This window comes from Pagrus pagrus (genome assembly GCF_965226575.1).
Source record: "Pagrus pagrus genome assembly, chromosome: 15".
Lineage (NCBI taxonomy): Eukaryota > Metazoa > Chordata > Actinopteri > Spariformes > Sparidae > Pagrus > Pagrus pagrus.
The window spans coordinates 8968200-8991067 of record NC_140199.1 but is presented as its reverse complement, the minus strand read 5'-3'; the positions used below and the strand labels follow the sequence as shown (position 1 = coordinate 8991067).

General features: G+C 43.0%; 1 protein-coding gene across 2 annotated transcripts in view; it reads left to right on the top strand.

Moving 5' to 3' along the window:
* bicc1a (BicC family RNA binding protein 1a) overlaps positions 1-22868 on the top strand; it is a 66934-nt gene that overhangs the window by 24077 nt on the left and 19989 nt on the right. For both annotated transcript variants that reach the window (XM_084375878.1, XM_084375879.1), the window contains exons 3-7: positions 6286-6355; positions 12146-12225; positions 14463-14621; positions 16892-16945; positions 22043-22225. In XM_084375878.1, coding sequence (XP_084232004.1) covers positions 6286-6355; positions 12146-12225; positions 14463-14621; positions 16892-16945; positions 22043-22225 — 546 coding nt within the window. The remainder of the gene's footprint in view (positions 1-6285; positions 6356-12145; positions 12226-14462; positions 14622-16891; positions 16946-22042; positions 22226-22868) is intronic.

Genomic DNA, 22868 nt, shown 5'->3' with positions numbered 1-22868 from the left:
AACCAATCATCGTGTCAAGGTTGTGCCATGAAACCGATCAGAACTGAGTCATTTATGTATTTATTCATCTCGGAGAGGGTGGGGTGGCAGAGAAGAAAGGGTGTAGGTAACTTAATTTGTGCAAATATCGTGACCCATTTGAGAGGTATTTGCTAGCCCCCTTCATAAAAATAAACGCCATCCACCCTTTTAAAATGGTGTGTGGTCTGTCAGAAATCAGTCCCATCTGCAGAGCGCTGCCAAGAACAGCAGCGCTGGACAGGAAACGGGTCTCTCTGAACAAGGCCCTTTTAGAGAAAAAGTTGATGAGGCATGGGCCATATAGTTTGATAATTGTAGGAAAATATAATTGGAGTTACTTCTGATATGATACGTCTGTCATTTTTATCACAAGCTTTAACTTTACGGGGTTTTACGTCGACATAGTCGCTCACAAAGGACTGGATGAGGCGATTGCACTGTGGATTAAGAGATTTAAAGACATTTTTATATGCAAGTCACAATCGCTCATTTGCTCCCACATTGCCTGTGTAATTTCAACGACCTCGGACAGTTGGTGACAGCGTTATATTTCTTTAATTTGTGCTTTTAAATTGAAAAGCCCCGCTGACATAATCCAGGCACATCTGTCAGTGTTGTAGCAGCATGATGTTAGAGGAGACCTATAATGCTTTTATGTTTTTTTCCCTTTCCTTTCGCTCTTGTGCAAGATCTTGAAAGTTAAAAAGGCCAAAGTCCGCACCAGGCCCTCTCTCCCACAGAAAACACTGCTCCTGAAACGCCTCGTCAGTAGTCCCGCCTTTAATTCAGTGACTTTGTGACATCGCACTACGTCACTGAGTCACCACATTTGCATGATTTATACCCTTTGGCACACAAGATTTGATTTGGCACAGCTGCTCTGTTGTTGTTCGCGATGCTGGGTCAGGCGTGTGCAAGCTGACCAATCAGAGGACGCTGGGTATTCAGGAGGGCCTTAAAGAGACAGGAGCTAAAGCATGACAGACGAGGAATACAGTGCTGCAGAGAAAACTGATGTTTTGAAAATGAAAATGAACAAAATATGCCTCAAAAAACCCAAAAATGCCAAAGTTGGAGGCAGAGTTGATGGAATCTCGTTTTTACCACTGGGAACAGAATGTCCTTTAATATTGTTATGATACTTCCAGCTGTTGTTTTGATCACATGACCTCGGTTGATGTAGGAACAGTTTTAGCTGCTGGGTGTCCGTGATTTATTGTCCTCGCTCACATATACCAGACACCAGCAGGAGGGCGTCATGTTGTAGATTAGAGTCGCCTGTGCCTCGGGCTGGTATGAAGCCCAGCAAACACAGAAGATCTCATCAGATTTAGGTTTCGGGCTGATTGTTATTGCGTGTAAAACCATTCTGAGCGAATAGACTGATACTGTTATTGCAGCACTTGCGATAATATTGCAGAGAATGAAGGATGGGAAGGTTTCCAGTGGGAGGACAGTAATGGGCGATCGTTAACATGCTGGATGCTAAAGCTGGAACCGATTTTCAGCGTAGTCACTTTGATGATACCACGGAAAAATTCCTGACAGAAATAGTTGAGTGACATCATCTGAAAGGAATTCTCCTTTATTTTCATTGCACAAAAACGATACCAAATTCCTCTGTGATTCATTCAGTAGAAACGGGACGTAAACATGGGGGCACATGCAGGGGGGATCATGAGAGGAGTGTTTCTCTCCAATTAGATGAAGAACGATAATGCCCAAAGATATGCGACTCGGGCCAAGAGCTTAAGAGAGAGAAGGAAGAATGTAGAAAAACATCAATAAATAAGCTTTTGTTGTACAAATGTGTTTTGCAATGATGTGATTGGCTTCCAGCAAACTGTTTTATGAGGGTTTTTTTCTCAGTATTGCAAAATCCTGTTTCGTTGAACAGACAGATTTGCCTTTGAAGGAAGTGTTCTTAATTTTACAACGTAGAGAGCCTAAAAAAAGACATCACAGCTTGCTTTGATAAGTCGAACCTGCGGTGCCATTTGTCCGGCTAGATCAGAATTCCTTTATTAGACCTGCAAAAGGGGGAAATTTGTGTCTTCTCTCGAATATAATTGAACTGGATGGCACTCAACTTGCGGTTTTCAAAATAATAAAAGAAAATAAAGCAAGTTTGAAAAACTCCACCGCAATGTCTCTTTCCAGAAATCATGACTCAGTTACTCAAAATTATCCACAGACCTTGTTGTGAGCAGTATAATGTAGAAACTGTCATCTGTCTACTGAGCTACACCTTCCAACCATATCACCGCGGCCACAATCGTGCATCTGCTCACTGACGAGAGGCTCGTGCTCGTGACTGAGCTGTTAGCTTTGTAGCTAGCCTCTCATCCGTGAGGAAATGCACAGTCAGTCAAAAGAGAAGTATTTCACCGTTGCATAAAACTGGGCTGTCTGTGCAGTAGAAAGACGCAATATTTTTTAAATTGGTGCCACATCTCCAGAGAAAATGAGATGTGGTATTCCCTTTTGCTCAAGGTAGAGAAACTATAATAACCAGAATGCACTGCAACGTAACAAACTATTATATTACAGCTAAACGATACAGTAAAATATGTTTTTGAGAACATTTAAGGTGAGAATTTGATGATGAGCAGGACTGTGGGTCATATCTGATCAGTACTGCCTTGTTTTACAGTTTGATCAGAGCTTTTTATCCTCCGTTTTCACAAAATAGGAACAATATGACTCCTGGTTCACGATCTTAGTCCGTTGCAGCTGAACGGGATGCTACAATATGTTTCTGAAAATACTTTAGACAAGAAATAGGCAGTGTAGTGACAGAATCTTGGTTTGTAGTTTAACAGCACTGCCTGGTTAAGACAGTTGGATCAGATTTGGTTCAACGCCCCTCACTCAATCTGAGAGAGAGAGCGAGGGCAGCTCTCTCTATCCTGTTATAGTGTCTATGTATCTTGAGTAACTGGGTCATGACTTCTGGAAAGAGAAGCGGTCGAGTCTTTCAAATGTATGTTTTGGTGCTGTGAGCTCCAAAAGCCGAGTGTCATCTAAATCCATTATATTGGAGAGAAAGCAGACATCTGGACGGCCGATTTCTCCAAAACTTAGCAACTCACACCAAAACAATTTCGATAAATAGCTCTACAGGTAAGAGGAAAAATATGTATTTTGGAGTGTAACAAACTAAATACAGGTTGCTTCAACTTCAAAAGTTGTAGAAGTTGCAGAATAATGCCACGGGCACCTTTTTATTCTGTTGATCGTCTTGGCTCTTCGTTGTTAATGCGTCATTATAGGAGGTTTTAGAGAACCAGTGAGGCCTGAAAGGGCTTCCAGTCAACCATCATGGACTCGAGTCTACAGCTGCAGAGTAAAGAAAGGCACGCATCAGACCTTCCAAGGCTGTCTCTCTGTTTAACAGGTGTGTGAGACAGGCAGTGGGTAAGCTGTCAGAAATCGTTGTAAAGGATGCCAAACAGACCGTGGTACTTCCAGAACAGCATATGGAGGAATTTAAGCACTTCCCTTTCTGATTTGTGCACCGGTTCCCCCGGATCACAGGCTGTAGTTATTATTTGGCGATGCAAAAAAAAAAGCAGATTTATTTTGAATCTGTTTGTGAAATGATGAGAGCCGCCGCAGTGCCAATAAAGCCGAACATCTAATCTTCATTTGGAGCGCTGATGGCTCTTAATGCGCCCTCTCCTCCCGTCTGAGTTACAATTGGTGGCTCATCGCTTAATGCGCTCGACCTCCGAGGAGCATTAAGTGCTGCTCGTGTAATGGCTTGAAGCAGTCCTCGGGTGCTCGATCACGTGGCTGAAACTTTGGGAAATTCATATCTTCTCCACCCCGAAAACACAAACCCCTGGAAAGTATTAAAACAAACAAAAGGCCGCAGGATCTTTGTGAAAACAAAGCTAGTGCACATGGAGGACAAGGCCATTAGGAGCATTCTCACATCTTTTGGAAGGTTTTTCCTCCTTTTTCCTCCTTTTTTTTTTTCTCCCACTAACACCCACTCGTCATGACAAACCGTTCTCATGGGGTTTGTTTGTGGGTTTTGTAGCAAGAAAGCCAAGCAAGGTGAGAGCTTCCTCATGGTTGAAAAGAGTAGCAGGAGGTTGGGTAATAGATTTCCCCTCACTGAAACGCTGACAGCGTCTTACCGTTTTTCTGTGCTGCAAGCAGTTGGCTTTTTTTCACGTCGATACACATGTTCCTGGTTTACGATGAGTAGACTTGTCAAAGGGCTCTTGCGCCGATTGTTGCTGGCATGTTTCATATGTAGCAAAGCCAAGTGTATTCGGTGCTTTTTCTTTATTGTTTTCGTCTTTTCGGTTGTGTCGCATCGGGAGGACTTGGGTGTTGAGCGGAAACGTAGAAATGTCTGGAAACATCAGATAAGCTTATATCATCAGACATGTTTAAACTGGACTCGGCTCCTCTGACTTTTCTGGGATCTCTTACCTAGAAAGATGATTTATGTGTGTTTTTAGACATTTTATTTCATGCAAGACTTCTTTTTTTGTAACTGCTGGCAGCCAAAACGTGTTTCACTCATTGTTTCTCTTAAATCAGCAAAATGAGTGTTTGTTAATTTAGGACGAGCAGTGGGTAGTTGTCCACACTTCAAGTTAAGCCAAAGCCTCATTGAAATACTGGCAAAAATCTACAAAGCTCCTATTTAATACTGAGTGGAGCCCAATGGATACTAGTCCTTGAAGTCTGCAATGGAAATGGTTTCGCCAGTGCCTTCAGTGGTATTTTTGCTAATTGTGATGTCATTTCTTGGAGTCAGGAAAACCATAATAAATGATAAGTATAGACGTAATGTCATAAATGGAAAGAAGTTGAAAAACAAGTTTTTTTCATCAAATTTCACTAAATAAAAACACAAAACTTTGATCCAAAAGATTTCTGCATGAAGAAAACATGAACAAAAACTTTCTTAACTTTCCATAACTTATTTAAACTATGTGCCTGTTTGAGTTTTTGAGATATGCTCATAAAAATGAAATGCTCACCTTTAACCGGGCAGTCTAACAGCGCAATAAGTTACATTTGTATAACCACAGTAACAAAACATCTGTAGGAGCTCCAACACTATTTATGGTTAATTTATGAAATATATCATATGCAACTTTTCTGCATTAAAAAGTCTAAAAACAACTCGATCTTTGTTACATTTATCGCTCAGTTGTGTACTTATCCCAAATGTTTCCAACAATGTTCAAACACAGAGAAATCCACAGGATTACTGAACAATTTGTTTAATTTGATCACCTGTCCCTACAACAGATGAGACACTCGGTAAAGGCCTTACCTCCACCGAGGCCCAACATTCAATCAAGCCTAATCCAATATATAAAACAGAACATTTAAAGCCGCTAGGACTGGATTTGTGTTCAGATCCGCATCAGATTGTACTCACTCATGAACACCAACCACATAGATGCGCCTGATTTATTTTAGTTATTTTCTCATGCAATACTCCCTGACAAAATGTTAAAGAAAGTGAGAAAAAAGTACTGGCTCCGCTCCGAAGTGGTCTGTACTGGACCGAGACCCATCCTCCATCCAAGTTTCATAGAAATATGTTCAGTAGTTTTTGTGTAATCCTGCTGACAAACCAACCAAAAAATCAACACGGGCGAAATCATAGCCTCATCTGTGAACTGCCTCAGCAACGTGTCCAGATTTTCATCAGCAATGATCGTTGTTTAACAACAACTCCCATGATCCCATGCTTCTAACGTCTTTATTTAAAATGGATGATTTTGTTTGAGGGTTGTTTTTTTGTTTTTTTTGCAATGACTGACGACGCTGCAAAACCTCTCCTGGAAGGTAGCATCTCAGTGAGACTGATGACTTGTTTTTAGACGTTTTCATTTGTTCCATCGGTACATTTTTTTTACTTAATACAAGCAAGAAACACAGTGTGTTCATTGTTTATTTACTTGTTTTTGTTATGGCCCTTTTTCCACTGCATCCAAAGCTTCTTTTAAAAAACCTCAAGCGAGTTCAAATGTTTAAAAATGACATTATGCACAGCCCTAGACATCATGATGATCAACATGCTATATACAGGCTGCCAGTTTGTTATCTTTCTACTTCCTGACATGCTGCAAACTAATGTAAGCAGAGTTCAGAGTGTGCCGCTGAAAAACTGTATAACCATGACTGCCAAGACTGAAGAGTCAAGATTGTATTTTGTATTTTTGTTTTTCCCTGCCAACACTCACTCTCTGCAAATACTGATATCTGTGATCCTTCACTGTCTTCCAGATCATGGATGAGACCCAAACGCAGATAGCCTGGCCGTCCAAACTGAAAATCGGTGCCAAGTCCAAAAAAGGTGACTGTTTTTTCTTCCTTAATCCCATATTCAGATTATTCTTATACTGGCTTCATGAACTGCTTTTATTGCTTTTGCCTTGTTTGACTCGAGTGTTTGGTGAGTGATGATTTCAAAATAAATATTTAACTTTCACTACATCGAACAGAAACGCACTGTCGCAGGAAATTTCTGAGATCTTTAGCGTCAAAACTAACCGCTTAACTAAACTTGACGTGTGAGTCTGTAACAACATAGTTGAGGTTGATGATTGCGTCAGTCTTTGAACCAGAAGTATGTTCCCAGGAAAGTCACTGGACAGACAAGAGGGAAGAATATCGAGGTTGCACTGGCATTAATTATTAAAAAGGTATTTGAGAGGTTTGAAAAGATGAAAGCTTGCATGTTTTCAGCTCCTCATCTGCACTGAGGAATTTGTGATTTTGCTGTGGAGGCGGGCGGAGGGTTGGGAAGTCGCTTGTATCGGGGCCCACGCATTTATTGGCCAGAGTTGCTCAAGCACTCTGTTACCAATAAAACATTATCACGGTTATTTAAAGCTCTTCCGGGAGGGGGGTTAGACAGGGTTTGAGCGGAACGGGGTGAGGAGTAGGTGTAGCCGTGCCCACTTTGTTGTCCCTTGGGGGATTGCCAGTGTGCGTCTTCAAGCCAGATGTGGAATCCAACAACATTATGTAACTTCCTCACTCGCTCTGTACAGAAAATAGTTGACAGGTTACGTCAGAATCTTTGACATTTTTTCTCTCTGGATAATTAATCAACTGTAAATTCTGGCAAACATTCCTCCCAAGTATTAGTTCATTCACAAAACTTGCGTCCAACGCCACCTGGGAATGATGTTCCCCGTACAAAGTGAGGATATTTAAAATTCGGTCCCATGATTTGCAGCCTGTCAGATTTTTTTTTCTTCTGTGTTGCGTAAACCGAGAGGAGCTGAAAGGCAGAATGTCGGATTCTCACTTTATCTTATGAGCGAATGCGGTTGTGTGAGAAGAGACGAGTGGAACTGAGCGTGTGTTTCAACAACCTGAGCTCATGGGAGGGAGTGAAGACAAGACGGAGGGATGGATGGCTAAATGAAGAGCGCTGTCCTTCTTACAGAGTCAGCAGGCTTAAAGAGGCAGTGTGTAAGATATGGCCGGTTTAAAACGTTCAATAAATGAAATAACATTATCAACACAATGTGAACAAGAGTTGTAGGTCAGATCTATCATTTAAGTAATATTAGGGTTAATAATACAAAAATAAAAAAATAATAAGTGTTTATCTGAATAAACAAGCTGTTCTCAGAGGAAAATAAGGTCCCCAGAACACAGTTTGAAGCTAGAAAGGTGGCGGGGTCCGCCACATATAAGTAAAAAGTAAAAAGAAAACGGTAAGACATTGTGTTGGCCTTTTAAGGTCAGTTTGTGTATTTAATCATTAAAATGAAGCGATGACGCGAAGATCTTTCTCTCTCTTTTGATTAAAATTTCTTCCGCAAAACTTCACAGTTCACCTTTTGTTAAATTCTACTGTGAAAGATGCAGAGAAGCAGCACCTGGTGGTTAAAAAACTGCCATGAACTCATCAGGAAAATTGCTGGAGACAATCATCCACATTCCTTTCATCACTCATCACTTTCATTGGAGGAGATGACCCACACAGCACTCACTCGCTCTGTCCTAAAAATAGCTGATGACGTAATTGTTTTGTTTTGTCGGTGCAGATGATTTTAATTGATCAGAATCTAAAATCGGACTCTTTAAGTATTAAGTTTTCCTTGTTTTCCTTGTTTTCCTGAAACACTGAATCAGCGTCATCTTTCATGTGCGGTCTGGAATCGGTTACTCTCGGCAGGATAGCGGCAGATGTGAGGGGGATTTGTACGTTTGTAACCTCTCGCCTGACGGGGCCACACTCCATCAAAATGCCAGCTCCTCTGTTGTCAGTCGTCACCTGCAGCTAGCTGTCCTTGCCACCTGCACGAGTGTGATAAGGCCAGTTGTTAGCCTCAGGGGCAAGCCACCATCAGTGCACCGTTAGTGATTTGATACAGCGAGGAGGCGTATCGCTCGCACACGAGGACAGCTCTGCACCTTCGGGATGGCCAATGTGAGATTTTTTAAAGATTTTGACGTGATTTTAATCTTTTAAAACTGTTTTGATTTGATGAAATGTCTTAATACTGCCACTCCTTGCCAACTGTCTGTATCAACATTTCCGCAGATGTTTTGAATGAGAAACACAAAGCCAAAAGGACTTAATTCCCTTCATTTGTGTGGTATTTTTGAATGTAGTCCTCAGCTGGAAAAATGCTTCAGCTCTGCCAGTACAGCGCTCCGGGTCAAAAGGTTTCTTCTCTGTCAAGTGGAACTGTGTAAAATGTGTGTGACTTTCTGCAGCTGCGGGTCTCGTGTTATGTTTGCTTTTCTAGGTGTTGTGCATGTGCCAAATTAAGACTTAAGGTGTTCATTTTTTATTCCACAATCAATCATCAAAAAAAGGAGCACGCAGCACAGTCCATTTCAAAAATGCGGGGGTGTTCTACATCACGACTGCGACGCTCGTTCAGGCCGGCTAATGTTTGCCAGATGTGCCGTGCAGGTCAGACGCTGGAAGAACCCTACTCCCTCTGATGGTCGCAGCGGGTACCGCAAGAGGAAGCGGAGGGATTACTATTGTTCACATCAGCAGCTGTATGATGGGAAATTTTCCTGGAGCCACTGCTGAGACTTTGATGGGGCTCTGACCTCTCTTTCTGCTCTTTTTCCCTTTTGTTTTCTCCGGTTTGTTTCCCTGTCTCCGACTCCAGCTTGGTTTTTGTTTAGTTCCTGCCCCTCGAGCCTTCGAGGAGCCGTCGTTACTCTCTCATTTGATCTAGCGTCTCCTGTAGAGTGTGTTGAGCTTGCCTGACCTCTGTGTCACACTAACAAGATCAGTGCCTGCTTGTTTGCTGGCGTTCTGTGGTCCCCGTAGTTCCTAGAGAGCTGAACCTCCTTCGGGAAAAGCTGAATTCTTCACTCCAGCCAACACATGTTCTGAGTTTTGCAGCTGTACAATGAATGCATATGCACAGAAATGGGTTTTTAAAGCTGCAGTTCTTGTGGGCCATAACTCAGTCCTCAGGCGAACTTAGACTCCATCTTCAGTCGCAGGTCTGCATATCATTATCACTCTCGTATCTTGTGCAGGTTTAACACGTCTGCTCAGTTGCACAGCAGTATTCACCTGAATGCCCACATGTACAGCCTTCATACCAATATGCATTTCCATTTTTTAATTTGTCAGTGAACTTTGTTTCTCACTTTCTAACATATGCCCAGCACGCTATAAATAAACAGTCTAACTATGTACATCAGAATTTAACTATTCACATCAAGAAGAGGAAGAGGTGAACCGTTGGTGAAGTCTTACAAAGTCTACCTGTACAGAGGGTTATAAATTCAGTTCACTTACTCAACATTTGGTTAAACATATAAAGTCCCTTTTCAACCTTTTACATTTTAAATATTTCCAAAAAACGGCTTAATCTTATGGTTTTGTCCACTTGAAGAGTTCAATGTTATTAGTGAAATGTGACAAATAAATGAACTTTCTGAATGGAAGACTGAAACTTGACCTGAGATATTTCGTCCCAGGAACGTGCCCTCAAAACAAGGCAGACTACATGTCACACTAAATATAAGATTATCTCACTTAGTTTAGAAATATGGTGCTGGAAATTACATGTTTTCGTCTTGACGTACTAGTTAGTTAGCTTATAATAAGTGTTCCATCCTTGAGGTGAATGTTTCTACAGACGTGCTCGTTGGAACTAGTTAAAAATATCTCAAGTGAAGACAAAGTTAATTATCAAGACGAGGCAAGTGACATTTACTCGACTACCTTTTGAAATGAGTACACAATCCATTTATACTTTAAACCAGGAAGTGGAAGTAAAAAGTAGCAGGATATGTGAATACTTAAGTACAGTTTTGAGGTACTTGACTTGAGTAAATGTACTTAGTTGCCTTTGATCACTGCTAAAAACCAGACTGAATGTGACATTATTCCACTTGATCAGATCTTCAGTTTCTTGCAGTGGGGTTTGGTTGTTGTAGGTAGCTCTTTGTCATCAAAAGCCTTCTGTAAGTGTGCGACTTCCCATCGGGTTTTTCACTCCAAAGCTCCTTGAAAGTCTAAACATGCATTGGCAGGGTTCTCCGAGGTGTCAGCGACTTTGTTCCAGAAAGTCCTCTCTTGAAGCCTACACTGTAGATATGAGATGCTGCAAGTGTGTGTGTGTGTGTTTTTGTGGGGAGGGGTATTCCTGGAAGGGGGCTCAGTCGACTTCCTGCTGCTCGGTACAGTTAACACAGGGGCGATGGACCGTGAGTGTGTAGCTACAGTACATGTGTGTGCACGTTTTTGAATCCGTGTGCGTGCGTTCATGTGTTTTCACATTAGTGTTCTCCAGGGGTCGGGCACGCGGCGGAGCCAGATGTAGGCTGCGCAGACACGAGCATTAGCTTTGAATGGTTTAGGTATGCAGTGTTTGGTTATTTTAACTGAAGTGTTCGGAGGTCCTTGGAAGCACCGTTTAGTCAAGCTCCTTTAGGTCCTTTACTTGCATGATTTTTGTGTCTACCGCTGAGTGTATTTGCACAAAAATTAAAAGATGTAATTTCTGCTTTTGTTCTGTGACAGCGGATGAAGAGCACACTGAGATGTTAAAAAAAAGTCACTGTGAAGTTTGATAGTCCACAAAACATTCCTGGAGCTTCACAGCAAAACAGCGCTGCAGCTTTCTCCTACACAACCTGAAGTAGATGGTGACCGAAAGAAAAATAGTAAAATGGCTCGGTGCAGCTCATCCAGCGTAATCCAAGTCTCAGGAAGAGATCCTGATCTTTAAGAACTTAAATTGGCTCCTTACGGCGTAATCATAGTCTCCAGAAGCCCAGATATCCCAAACCGATTTGAAGATAAGCTATTTCCACCATTTTCTAAGCTGAAATTGCCACTGTAGCAGCTAAGCTATAAGCGTTAGCGGCACCCCATCTGAGCCGGGTGCTCAAGCCTGACCGCAGGTTGAAGGCGCGAATAACATCTTTCCCTAGCCAACACTTGTCCTGCTGCTTGATTTGAGAAGATACAGACTTACTTTACACCGCTTTTTAAGCCCAAGTCTTTACTGTAGCTGCGAAGCTAATAACGTTCATGTGCACCCGGCCTGAAGTGGCTGCACTAGCCTGGCAGTGTCAGGGGTGTAAATACGAAAATGATTCCGCCGGATGAGCCGTATGGAGCCATTTTCGGTTTTTAACGTTTTTAAAACGTCCCCATCTACTTCAGTTGTTTAGGAGAATGCTGCAGAGCTTCAGAAATGTTTTGTGGACTACAAAACTTCACCTGATGACTGAATTTTCATTTTGGGTGAAAATGAGGTGATCACATGACCTGTGTCTTCTGTTGAGGCTAAATTGCAGCAGAACAATCGTCTGCAGCTCGAAGTGTTTCCGTGCGCCCTGCTGACTGATGGATTGACTGAATATGATTCCCCTCCCTCCCCCCCGCACGGCGTGGTCGCTTGCCGACTTAAATGAGACTCGGCGGATATCAAAGCGGCAATTACTGTTGCAGAGCTGTTCTCTGACGCGCTGTAATTTGTTGACAAATGCAAACTGCTGCGTCTTGTTTGATTAAATGGGTTTAACTTGTGTTCCCACTCACAAACTCTATCTCTGCCCTTAATCAACGCTGACTCACTCACTCACACACTCACACATTGAACACATGCTCTGATGTTTCTCTGTCTTCCCCCTGCAGATCCTCACATCAAGGTGTGCGGGAAGAGGGAGAATGTGAGGGAAGCCAAAGACAGAATCATGTCAGTCCTTGACACAAAGGTACAGTGAACGCCTTTATCTCAACATGAGTCTGTGTGCAGTCTTCCTTTTTGTTCTTTGTGTCTCTCTCTCTCAGCCTCTCCTGGCCTTTTAGTAGACTGAATCTACTTCCCCTCTGCTCTCCCGCTGTCCAAGTGACAGATTGCGCTCAGCAGCGTGGTGCATCTCGGCTCTAATCTCGCCAGATACTCACATCCCGAGCTTTTGCTTTGTGGATTGCAGTGTGTGTGCACCGCAGGCTCCATTGCCATGGCAGCACAAGAGATCACGTACCTGGGCGGCTGCGCTGTAGCACCCCCTGGGGGCAGGCAATCTTCCCTGCACTTTGGAGCAGCCGCAGCAGCACATGATTGGCTTAGTTTGCAGCATTTCATATGGTTTTGTCACGAAACGGTCATTTTCATCTGGCAGACGCAGCGGAGGAATTTAATAATTTGATGCTCTTTTTTATTTACTGCATATTTTGTTGCTCATTTGCGTCTCTGTCCAAATAACTGCAGCATGTGAAAATGTTTAAAAGAGGGGAAATTGTAAGGTTTTGGTCTTGTGACTATTTAGATTTAGTAAAAGGGGACAGATGTTGCCCGGGTCATTCAGTGAAGCAGCAGAGGAGCAGGATGAGAACGAGAGCTGCAATGATTAATTGATTATAGCTATTAGTTAAGACTATTTTGATAAACAATTGAGCAGAAATTTGCTGATTCCAGCTTCTTAAGTGCAATGTTTCTGGTTTCTGTAATTGTCTATGACAGTAAACTGATTATCTTTAAGTCTTAAGAGGACTTTGGCATATCCTGATCGACGTTTTTCACCATTTTCCAGATTAGTAAGTGGTTAATCGAGAAAATAATCTATAGATTAATCTTAAATTGCGATCGTAATGGGAACCAGAGAGTGCATTTTTATTGTTTGTTTGATAACACACTTTAAATGTCACATGTCCATAAAAACAGACATGTCTGATTTGATCAGTGGTGATAGCTGTATAGTGAGTTTAATGAGCTGTATGTGGTGATATTGGAGACAGTATCATGCCTCAGGAACATTATCGACTGCACTGTATGTACTAGATGGCTTCCATGACCATTTCCTTCTGCTGATAAGCTGCTCTACTCGTTCTTGGCCCGTTCTCTGCTATAGGTCTTCGTGTCTGACGGTTTCCGGCCACCAGATTCTCAGGATACTTCTTAGACATTTGTTGATAAACAGTCGGGCTTTCCTTAACATGGTCTTTGTTGTGCGCCAAGTTTCAGTAAAACAAGACAGTCATGACGATGGTGTGAAAGATTTACAGTTTAGTCAACGTTGTTATGTGTCTGGCCTTCCATACTTTCTGTCGGATGTTAGATGCTGCTCTGGCTTTTCCTATTTTGGCTTTGACGTCTTCGTCTGTGTCCCTCTGTTAGTGCTTACTGTACTTCTTGATGGCTCCCTCCTTCTACATAATGGGATTGTTGTTGTTGTTATTGTTCATCCTCATGGACTTATATCCCTGCTATTAAGAGGCCAGTTTTAGCGACTAATTCCTCTTGGTGGATATTATATTATCTTGCATTTGATTTTGGGTATGCGAGACAGTTTCAGCAATAATGTTGTTAACATTGCAACTTGCAGTGAATTCTGTGGAAACTTACTTTTTAAAGTTTGATATTTATCATTCTGACTTTTTTTTTAATTATTATTTCTATCTGTACCTTTCAAATACATGCATATCTAGAATGGCGCTCAGTAGAGTGCATACCTCCGCCAAGGCCTAACAGACCCCTTTAATTCAATCAAGCCTGATCCAATATCAGACACGATTTGAAACCACCCATAACAGCTTAACCATAATTTAAGAACCGCATCAAATTGTTCTCACTCACAGATACCAGCCAACTAAACTTGCATGATTTTTTTTCCATCATTATCCATTCTTCCCTGAGAAATAAAGAAAAAATTTGAAAAACATCCTATCTCGCCATGTTAGAAAAATTCCTGGATCAGCCCCAAAAGTTAATGGTATCTGGTCTGATCCAATTCCCATCTTCCATCCAAGTTTAGTGAAAATCTGTGCTGTAGTTTTTGTTTAATCCTGCTGACAAACAAATGGACACGGGGTGGAAACATAACCTCCTTGGCCGAGGTAATAACACAATAAATGCACCGTCTTCTTAGTATCCTGCTGCTCTCGCCGAGCTTATTGCCACTGTCATCAATCATCATTTCACCCTGCTCCTCTCTTTCCTGCTCATTAGAGTAACAGGGTAACTCTGAAGATGGACGTTTCCCACACAGAGCACTCCCACGTTATTGGCAAAGGTGGCAACAACATCAAGAGGGTGATGGAGGAGACGGGCTGCCACATCCATTTCCCCGACTCCAACAGGAACAACCAGGCAGAGAAAAGCAACCAGGTTTGTTTGGCTGCAGCGCAGATTTCCGATGACACAGACGGGCGGAGCGAGCTGTTTACTGCCGTCTGATCAAAGCGCTCCTCTCATCTGCTATTTTCCTTTTATCTCTCGAACCACAACATTGGACCATGATTCAGATTTGTGTGCATTGGGTTGTGCTGCCTTCAGTGTTTACTGTCGCCACTCCTCCACGAGTCATTTTCTGCAGTAGTCACCGAGGTTGTTTGGTTTAAGGCTCCAAACGGGTTGCAGAGACTCGGTCCAGTCGGTTGTTTTGATTGGAGGAAGCTGGTCTGTTTTGGCTGGGCTCGCTGGAAGAGCAGGAGGATCCGGCTGTAATTATGATTAAAGTGTTGTATGAGGAGTTCAGGCGAGCACACTGCCGGCATTAGATGCTTATCTTTGCCAGGTGCTCTACAATGCACCTGTGGATGAAAGTACTGACTCGTCATTTATTTTTAAACGTCTGCTCCACTGATTTCAACAGTATCTCTGTGGGTTTTTCCATAGTCTGATACACATACAGAAGATCCCACATTACCATAACCGTCTCAGGTTTCACAGTATAAAGTCTCACTTAGTCAGATCTCTGCAGTGCTGTGTGGATGCTAGGGAAAAGCTAGCTAATTCTCATTTTGGTAAAAGGGGAAGAAAGCTCTGGCTTGTTTGTATATCTTTAAACCAATCACAGTCCAGCAAGCACTGACATTAAAATAGCTCAAGTCGAGGTAACATGTTTCACACAGAATAAATTGATTTATCAAGAAAATAATCAACAGATAAATCGACAATGAAAAAAATCACAAGTTGCAGTTCTGCATTGCATACTGCTGCAACCCTACCTACAGTGTGTTGACCATTAAAGGGGACTTCCAATGTTTTTGAACCTGGGCCCTATATTTACATGTTTTGGTGTGAATGATTCATACTGACCAGATGTTTTGGTCCAGTAGATCACCTCAGCTGGAAGACGGCTCCAATGGCTGCAGTGTAATGCTTTGGGGCACAAGTCTCGTGCAAGGGGAAGTCTCGCTCTAAAATCTTGCGAGAGGTCCGTTGTTACGGTTTCTGCCTCGCGCAGATTCACAGATTTGTTAAATATTCAGCCATGACTTTGGAAATAAATTCTCACGGGCAGTCCCTTTAGATCAACTCCAAACTTGGATCGTATTGTTTAAAACGAAGGTAGATCTCCAGAGGAATCCTCAGCCTATCAAAGAACATCTCATGGACTTAACTTCGACAGTCACAGTTGCTCCAAAGGATTAAGTTGCAGCCGTGTCGATCTACTAGACCGATTGTATGAATCACTTAAACACCAAAGCATGTATATGTAAAGGGCCCAGGTTTAAAAATACCTTCAAACATGCCTGTTCTCTGTATCTCAAAGGCCTTCCAGCCTCCTTCCCGCGTTACTCTGATGATGCAAGTATAGTCTGATAAGTAGTAAGAGACTCCTTTTTTAAGTTCTGGTTTCAAAAGCTCGCTGACTGCAGCAGCGGAGCCTTTTAAGATTTGGACGAGTGCCGCGGTGTTGATAAGCAAATAAAGATAACTGTGAAAATCAATGAGTGGACTGTTTACCTTGCTCTCTCACTGGAGCTGTACGGAGTCAGGATGTGAGTCAAGCACACTTAAGCAGATGTTTGCGAACACGAGGCCCAGCGATGTTTTTTTATTTTGAATGATTTTAATTGCTGCTTGCAGCCTGTATAGGTGTGTTTTGTTTGTTTGTGTGGACCTAACGGATGAACCAGACTGACCTACTTCATGTTTGCTTAGTTGTTTCTTTTTTAGGATTTTTGCTCCCAAACACTTTTTTTTTAATTTGATCTGGAGCAATAACACTGCACATCACTTTTTGGTTTCGCTCCACAATGGCGAGCCAATAAATGAAAAGGAAAAGAGGAGAAAGCTAATGAGACAATTTATCACCTTTTTCATTTCTGTGGAAATGAACTTAATCTGGCCTCTCATGTTCGTGGTTGTCTTAATGGGACAATTACTTTAATCGTGGAGGCCATTCTTCTAATCGCAATGTTAGATTCGTGGTAATGATGTGGTTCAAGAATATAAAACAATAACCGGAGAGGGATTGGGTTTCAGTTCAGAGGAGGCCTTTAGACGCTCTGCGGTTTTCATTTGTTCTACATTTTGCTTTCAACATTGAAATTAAGTGCAACTGTATGCAACGATCTGAGCCATTGTTTGTCTTGGACTGCGTCTGGACTGACTAACTGATTTACATGTTCCCTTTTTATTGTGAACAGGTGTCCATTGCAGGGCAGCCTGGAGGAGTGGAGGCAGCTCGAGTAAAAATAAGGGTAAGTTGGAACTCGGCCATATTTGTCTTAAAGGAATACTCCGCCCAAACACTCGGTCCCTGCAGGCCTGTAAGCTTGTACTTTTGACCTCTGTGGTGTCAGCTTGGATTTCTGCGAGTTTGTATTTGAGTTCAGTTTTACAAGGGGAACAAAGTAGTATCAAAGCATCATCGTATGTTTTTGCCAAATACACGGCTGCCTTGGTTTTTGCACAAACGACCCCGATGACCCTGTTGAACTTGTGAGCAAGCGATGCGTTTCATGCATTAGGATGCCGCCGTTAGTCTGTGTGGAAGAGGGCGAGACATATTCGCTCCCCAGATGCAAATTGACCCATGCAGAGTTCAGTCGGTTTGGACTTTGACGCATGAAATCGCAGGGCTCTCCGCTGTTCTGCCAGTTTGAGAGAGGAGGGTCGGATCAGCCGCTCATTCAGGGCAATACAAGCAGCAGAGAAGCAGGGATGCTGCTCCGTGCAAGGACAGTGCAGAGATTAATTACAGGATAAAACCATGTGTAATTAACACATTTGTTAACTGCTGTTGTTAGCCTCTGAGCAATGCCAGCCCTTGGCATTTATGTTTACGACCCTACCCACGCTATTTCCTGTTCCCCCTGCTCCTGGCAACACCACGTGAGTAAATTTCGCCTGGTGAATTTCCGCCCGACTGCAGCCTCAGAGCGCCCGTCTGATCTTCCATTGGTCAGAACCACTTCTTCAACGCTCATCCCCTCCACACCAAGAATGATAACTATGACAATTACTGTAAATCTATTGTTTTAAAAATTGTTCTAGCTCCACATCTTGACTATAGTGTGGATGTGCGGTGCAGGAGAGGGGCGCACGCAAGGCGCACCGTACCATAGGAAAACAATGGTTAGGCTTTCGACGTGTTTCTAGTGATGCGTCTCAGTGTGATTGGCCTCTAATAATTCAGTCTTGGTTAATTATACAACATATACTAGTGATCGTTATCGTTGTGGACGGTCCTTTGGTCAGAAATCTTGTTGTCGGTCACTTATTGGCTCCCAGGTGCATCACTCGAAACTTCCTCAGCGAACATAACATCGGACTCGATACGGCCAAGTTCCCGACCTAATCCTACCAGTGGATGAGCTCCAGGGTTACAGTAGGTAATTGTGCACTCCAGGCACAGTTTCAGCGCTTCCTCTAAGCCGCAAGCACCATTCCTGACCTATTCCCAGACCACTTCCCTAGAGCAATTGTAAAACACAAACGTGATCCTCGGCCCCTTTGGCAGGCCCGTCTCCAGCTCATTTCCTAGCCTCTCCTCCGTCTTCAGTTTCAGTCTGACTGGAAGCCCGACCTCCAGCCTTAGCTCTGTGGGCGGAGGAGCTCTATGATCATGAGAAGTGTTACATCCCTGAACTTTTGCTTCATTTCAACACTTCAGGAGTTTGTCTACAGTGAACACGTTCCTCCACTATGGACTGACCAACACTAACAAGGCTGTGTGTACAAATGAGAAGGACTGTGCGATGGAGAGGAAGGAGAAGGTCATGCCGCATATTTGTGCAGTGTGTATTGGCAAACTTAAGCTGTATGCATACCCATACCTCTCCATGCTTAATGGTTATTTTCATAAGTAGAAAGCCGCAACCCACTACATCTACTTCATTTTTGCTATGACTGGGAAAAAAAGAATAATCAAACCTAACTGTAGCAGTGTTGCACAGAGGGGTTTAAGATATAAGCTGTGGAGAACCACGGGGATTGTTCTGCCCTCCAAAGAACACACAGTCAGCGGATGACGAGGGTGGATCAAAAGACAGGTTTCCCTCAGTCAGGATCCAGACTCTGATACTCACCTCATTCCTTCATGTCCACTTACCCTGTATGCTGTTTCATGAACTACTGAATACACAAGAAGAGACAGTCCTTCCATACGTAGCTTTATTTCACGTGCGAGTAACAGCCCAATTTCCTCAGATGCAGCGAGGGAAAAGAGCACATATCAGAACTTTTCCAAGAAAAAGCCCTTTTTTTTAGCTTTTCTGTTTTTGTCATTCAGTCAAAATATACACAAATAGAATATATGCACAGTGTCAATACTTACCTTGTCCAGAATGAGTGTAATGAAAGGGTTTCTGAGTAAATCTAATTTATCTAACAGCTGTGTCATCAGTGAATATTAAATTTAATGAACATTTATTGTTTTTGCACCAGTTTTGCTCCAGATTAATAGTTCTTTAGTTTGCTTTCATTTCGAGACTTGGATGAGATAATTGAATCCACTCTGTTTTTTCCATTCAGTTTAAAGCTGGAGCTAGACAACGTTTAGCCTAGCTTAGCATAAAGACTGGACAGTTAGCTGGCTCTGTCCACAGGTGGGAAAAAAAGCCTATCACCTCTAAAACTCCCTACTTAACATGTTATCCATGAGTTTCCCAGGGAGGTGACAAGGGGAAACAATTATGGGTGACACTTCCGGTGCTCAGGGGACCTAGCTTGAGTAAAAAAAAAAAAATGACTGACCCAGATTGCAAAATTGTTGCGGCCCAGACACGTTCATCTGGCCCACATACCACATGGAATAATAGCACTTGGGCGGTCCACTCTTGTCCAGATCTGAGCTACAAACGGGCCATACCGTGGACACATACCAGCCAAGAGCAAACCAAACAAACCAGAAGTGGACCAAGTCTGGGCCAGATCCACCCCACCAGAATAGAAATCAACTCTGGCCCAGACTTAGGCCAGTTTTGGTTTATTCTGTTCACTCTTGGCACAGTTTTGTGTATCTGGGGACACGATGGCTGCACTTTCTAAGCTTTTGAAGTGTTAGCTGAGTGGACTAAGCAATAATAATAGTTATTATTAATTACTCGATAAAGTCACTAACCTAGATTTTCATTACTGAATAATTTGCAGTAACCAGTCACTCTCAGGACGAGGATTGTCATATCCTGCATCCTTAGATCGATTGATAGAAGTTGCGCCCGATCATTTGAACAAGGTATCGCGGGGGCTAGGAATAAGATGGATGTTTTGTTGGATTGATTCGTATAAAATAGAAGTGTGAAAAGACAAGTTGCTGTTGTAAACTGTAAAACTGCTGCTTAACCAAATTCTCTTGGCTCCAGTTTCATACTGAATAGATGGATCACTCTACTCGTCGAACTCTCGCCAAGATATTTAAAAAATTCCCTGATGGGATTTATTTTTTAAATCCCAGTATTGTATCCTTTTGATAAACTGCTTGCGCACGTGTCTTGGAAGATTTTGGGTGTTGAGGTCAAATATTATCTGCATTTAGTGAGTTTAAAAACAATTAAATGTGACCGCTAATCGCATTTATCGCCAAGCCAAAGCGTCAGGAATGAGACTCAACAATCAGCTGTTTCCCCAGAATCACTTGCTACACCTTCAGTACAACTTGTTTTCAGTGGGGAATTATTTTGACTGGAGATTTATGACCAAAATGATTTAAGCATGTCTGACTTCAACAGATTTTCCCAGTATAAACAAAAACAAAAAAACGTTTACCGGATGACAGAAACCCTGAAGCACCGCACTGGAAAATGCGGAAAGAAGGAGGATTTATTCCGTTTTCTTGACCTCCTCCTGTCGAGGCTGCCAGTGCACAACAGTATACAATATACTGTGTGTTTGGTCCTGGGTGGCCTTCAGACCACATCCTCCTCAATCTCTCCTGAAACCAGAAGTGGCTGGGTCGTGCCTTCTACCCCTGAGCTGCGTTAGTGATGTACGCAATGCCCCTTTTAACGCTCGCACATACTACAGTGGACCTGTAAGGTCTACTGTTTTCATGAGGCATTCTTGGGTGGAGATCTGTTTGAGTCTGGTTGTTGAGGTGATGGATTCTCTGGGGGATTTTTCCCCTGAGCTCTCAGAGGTGGAGCTGACGGGCAGGTGATGAAAGGTCTGGCCGGCTGCTTTACCTCGAAGATATTTTCATTTTTCTCCATCTCGCACCCTCGTGTCAGGAGAACTGAGGCTCTTTAACGGCGCTTTCAGATTGAATACATGTGAAACTCGTATCTGCCAGGTAGGCTCTTTGAAAAAGAGCTGAGGTCAGCTCCGCCATAAAAGTCAGCCTATTCTTCATTCAGCGCCCGACTCCCGCTGCTCTGCTTGTCCTCTCCTGCATTTCCCTCAGTGCTGACCTAAATTTCCCGAGCCCTCCGAGAGCGAGCGCTGAAACGTGATATAAATGTAAGGCCAGGCGCATATGGGACTGATCAGGGTTGCATTTCTTTGGTCAGAGCAATTCATGCTGCTTGCCCTTCACTGGCAGCCAAAACCATTGTGGCGCTCTGCCCGAGAGTCACTGTTTGGATAACACTGTGTGTGTGTGTGTGTGTGTGTATGAGAGAGAGTGGGTATTCATTCTCTTCTTTGTGCATTTGTGCGTTTGTGTGTGTGTGTGCGCATTCCCATCAGTTTGTCTCTGTATGGGCGTGTGCCTCTAATGCATGCATAAGTATGTGTATGCATGAAGCCTGTCTGCATCTATTGAGTTTGAGTGACTGCTGTGATACAAATGAGAGGAGCTGATGTCTGTTGTTGCTCCTGTGGTTTGATTCACTGACTTGAAATTAATGTATGAGAAGAGAGAGACCACTGACGCTTCGCAGGACTTTTTAAAACGTAGCTCGAACGGCTTGTGCGACCATGATGTTTAAATCAAATCCCCCGTGTGATAGCCCTGTAGCGCACTGACTGTAACAAAGGGTGTCTCTCTTATTTCTGGCACCGCTGACCTCATTTTGATTAACATGTCTGGATTTATTTGAGTGGACACATTCCAAGTTTTGCCACCTTCTGCTAAGGGAGGGATTGTTATGTCTGTGCGTCACTTCACATACGTCTACACTATGTAAATAAATCACCCCTTTTTTCACTTCTTTGTCCAAATGGTCTTAATCAGCCTGAGTGACTGGCGCAAGCCGCCATGCTGCGCCCTGTTATGATTGTGTGAAGAAATCTGATCCGACTTTACGTAACTGGGCTGTTTCAGCAGCCACCATGATGTGTCAGTGACACCACGTTCACAGATAAATTAGATGATTTTCTCGCTCTCTTCTCCCTCCTTCTGTCGCACCATATTGCAGGAGCTGCTCCCTCTCGTGCTGTCGTTCGAGCTTCCCGCCATCATGCAGTCCGACCCCAGCTCCCCCACCGTGCAGCACATCTCGCAGACCTACAACCTCACAGTCTCCTTCAAGCCCCCGACCCGCCTCTACAGGGCCACGGGCGTGGTTCGCGGCTCACAGAACAACGCCAACGCCGTCAAGGTGAGGAGCGTCCGGTGATTTGGAAGTGAATAATGGATTTGAGTAAAGGGGAGTGCGTAGAAATTGAAGATTTGCAGAAGAATATGTAAATGTGAATACATGATATTGTCGAGTCATTCTGAACAATACAATCAAGCTGAATCAAAACATTTTTTCCATTTGTTGCCCTCAAAGTGAAAACCGCCATGAAATGCAATTTAAAGGTCACAGGCTGTGTTTATATAGTACTTTAACCCAAAGTGCATCACGGTGTCTTTTAAACACCCACGCACAATCACACACACACACACGCGCGCGCACACACACACACGCCAATGGCAGCAGAGTGTTTTCAAGGACACCATGTGGACTGTAGATGGAAACACAAACCTGCCCTCAATAGACGACTCGCACTTCTGACATTCACCTTTTTAATTTATGAATAAAAATGGAGCTCCAGCGATTAATCGATTAGTTGTCAAGTAGTAGTTAGTCATTTTGGAGAAAAAAGCATCCAAATTCTCAGAATCCAGCTTCTTAAATGTGATTTTTTTTTCTGACTTCTTTACTCTATGAAATTAAACCGAACATCTTTGGGTTGTGGTCAAAACATGACATCTGAGGACGTCATCTGATCAACATTTTTTCATCATTTTTTGACCTT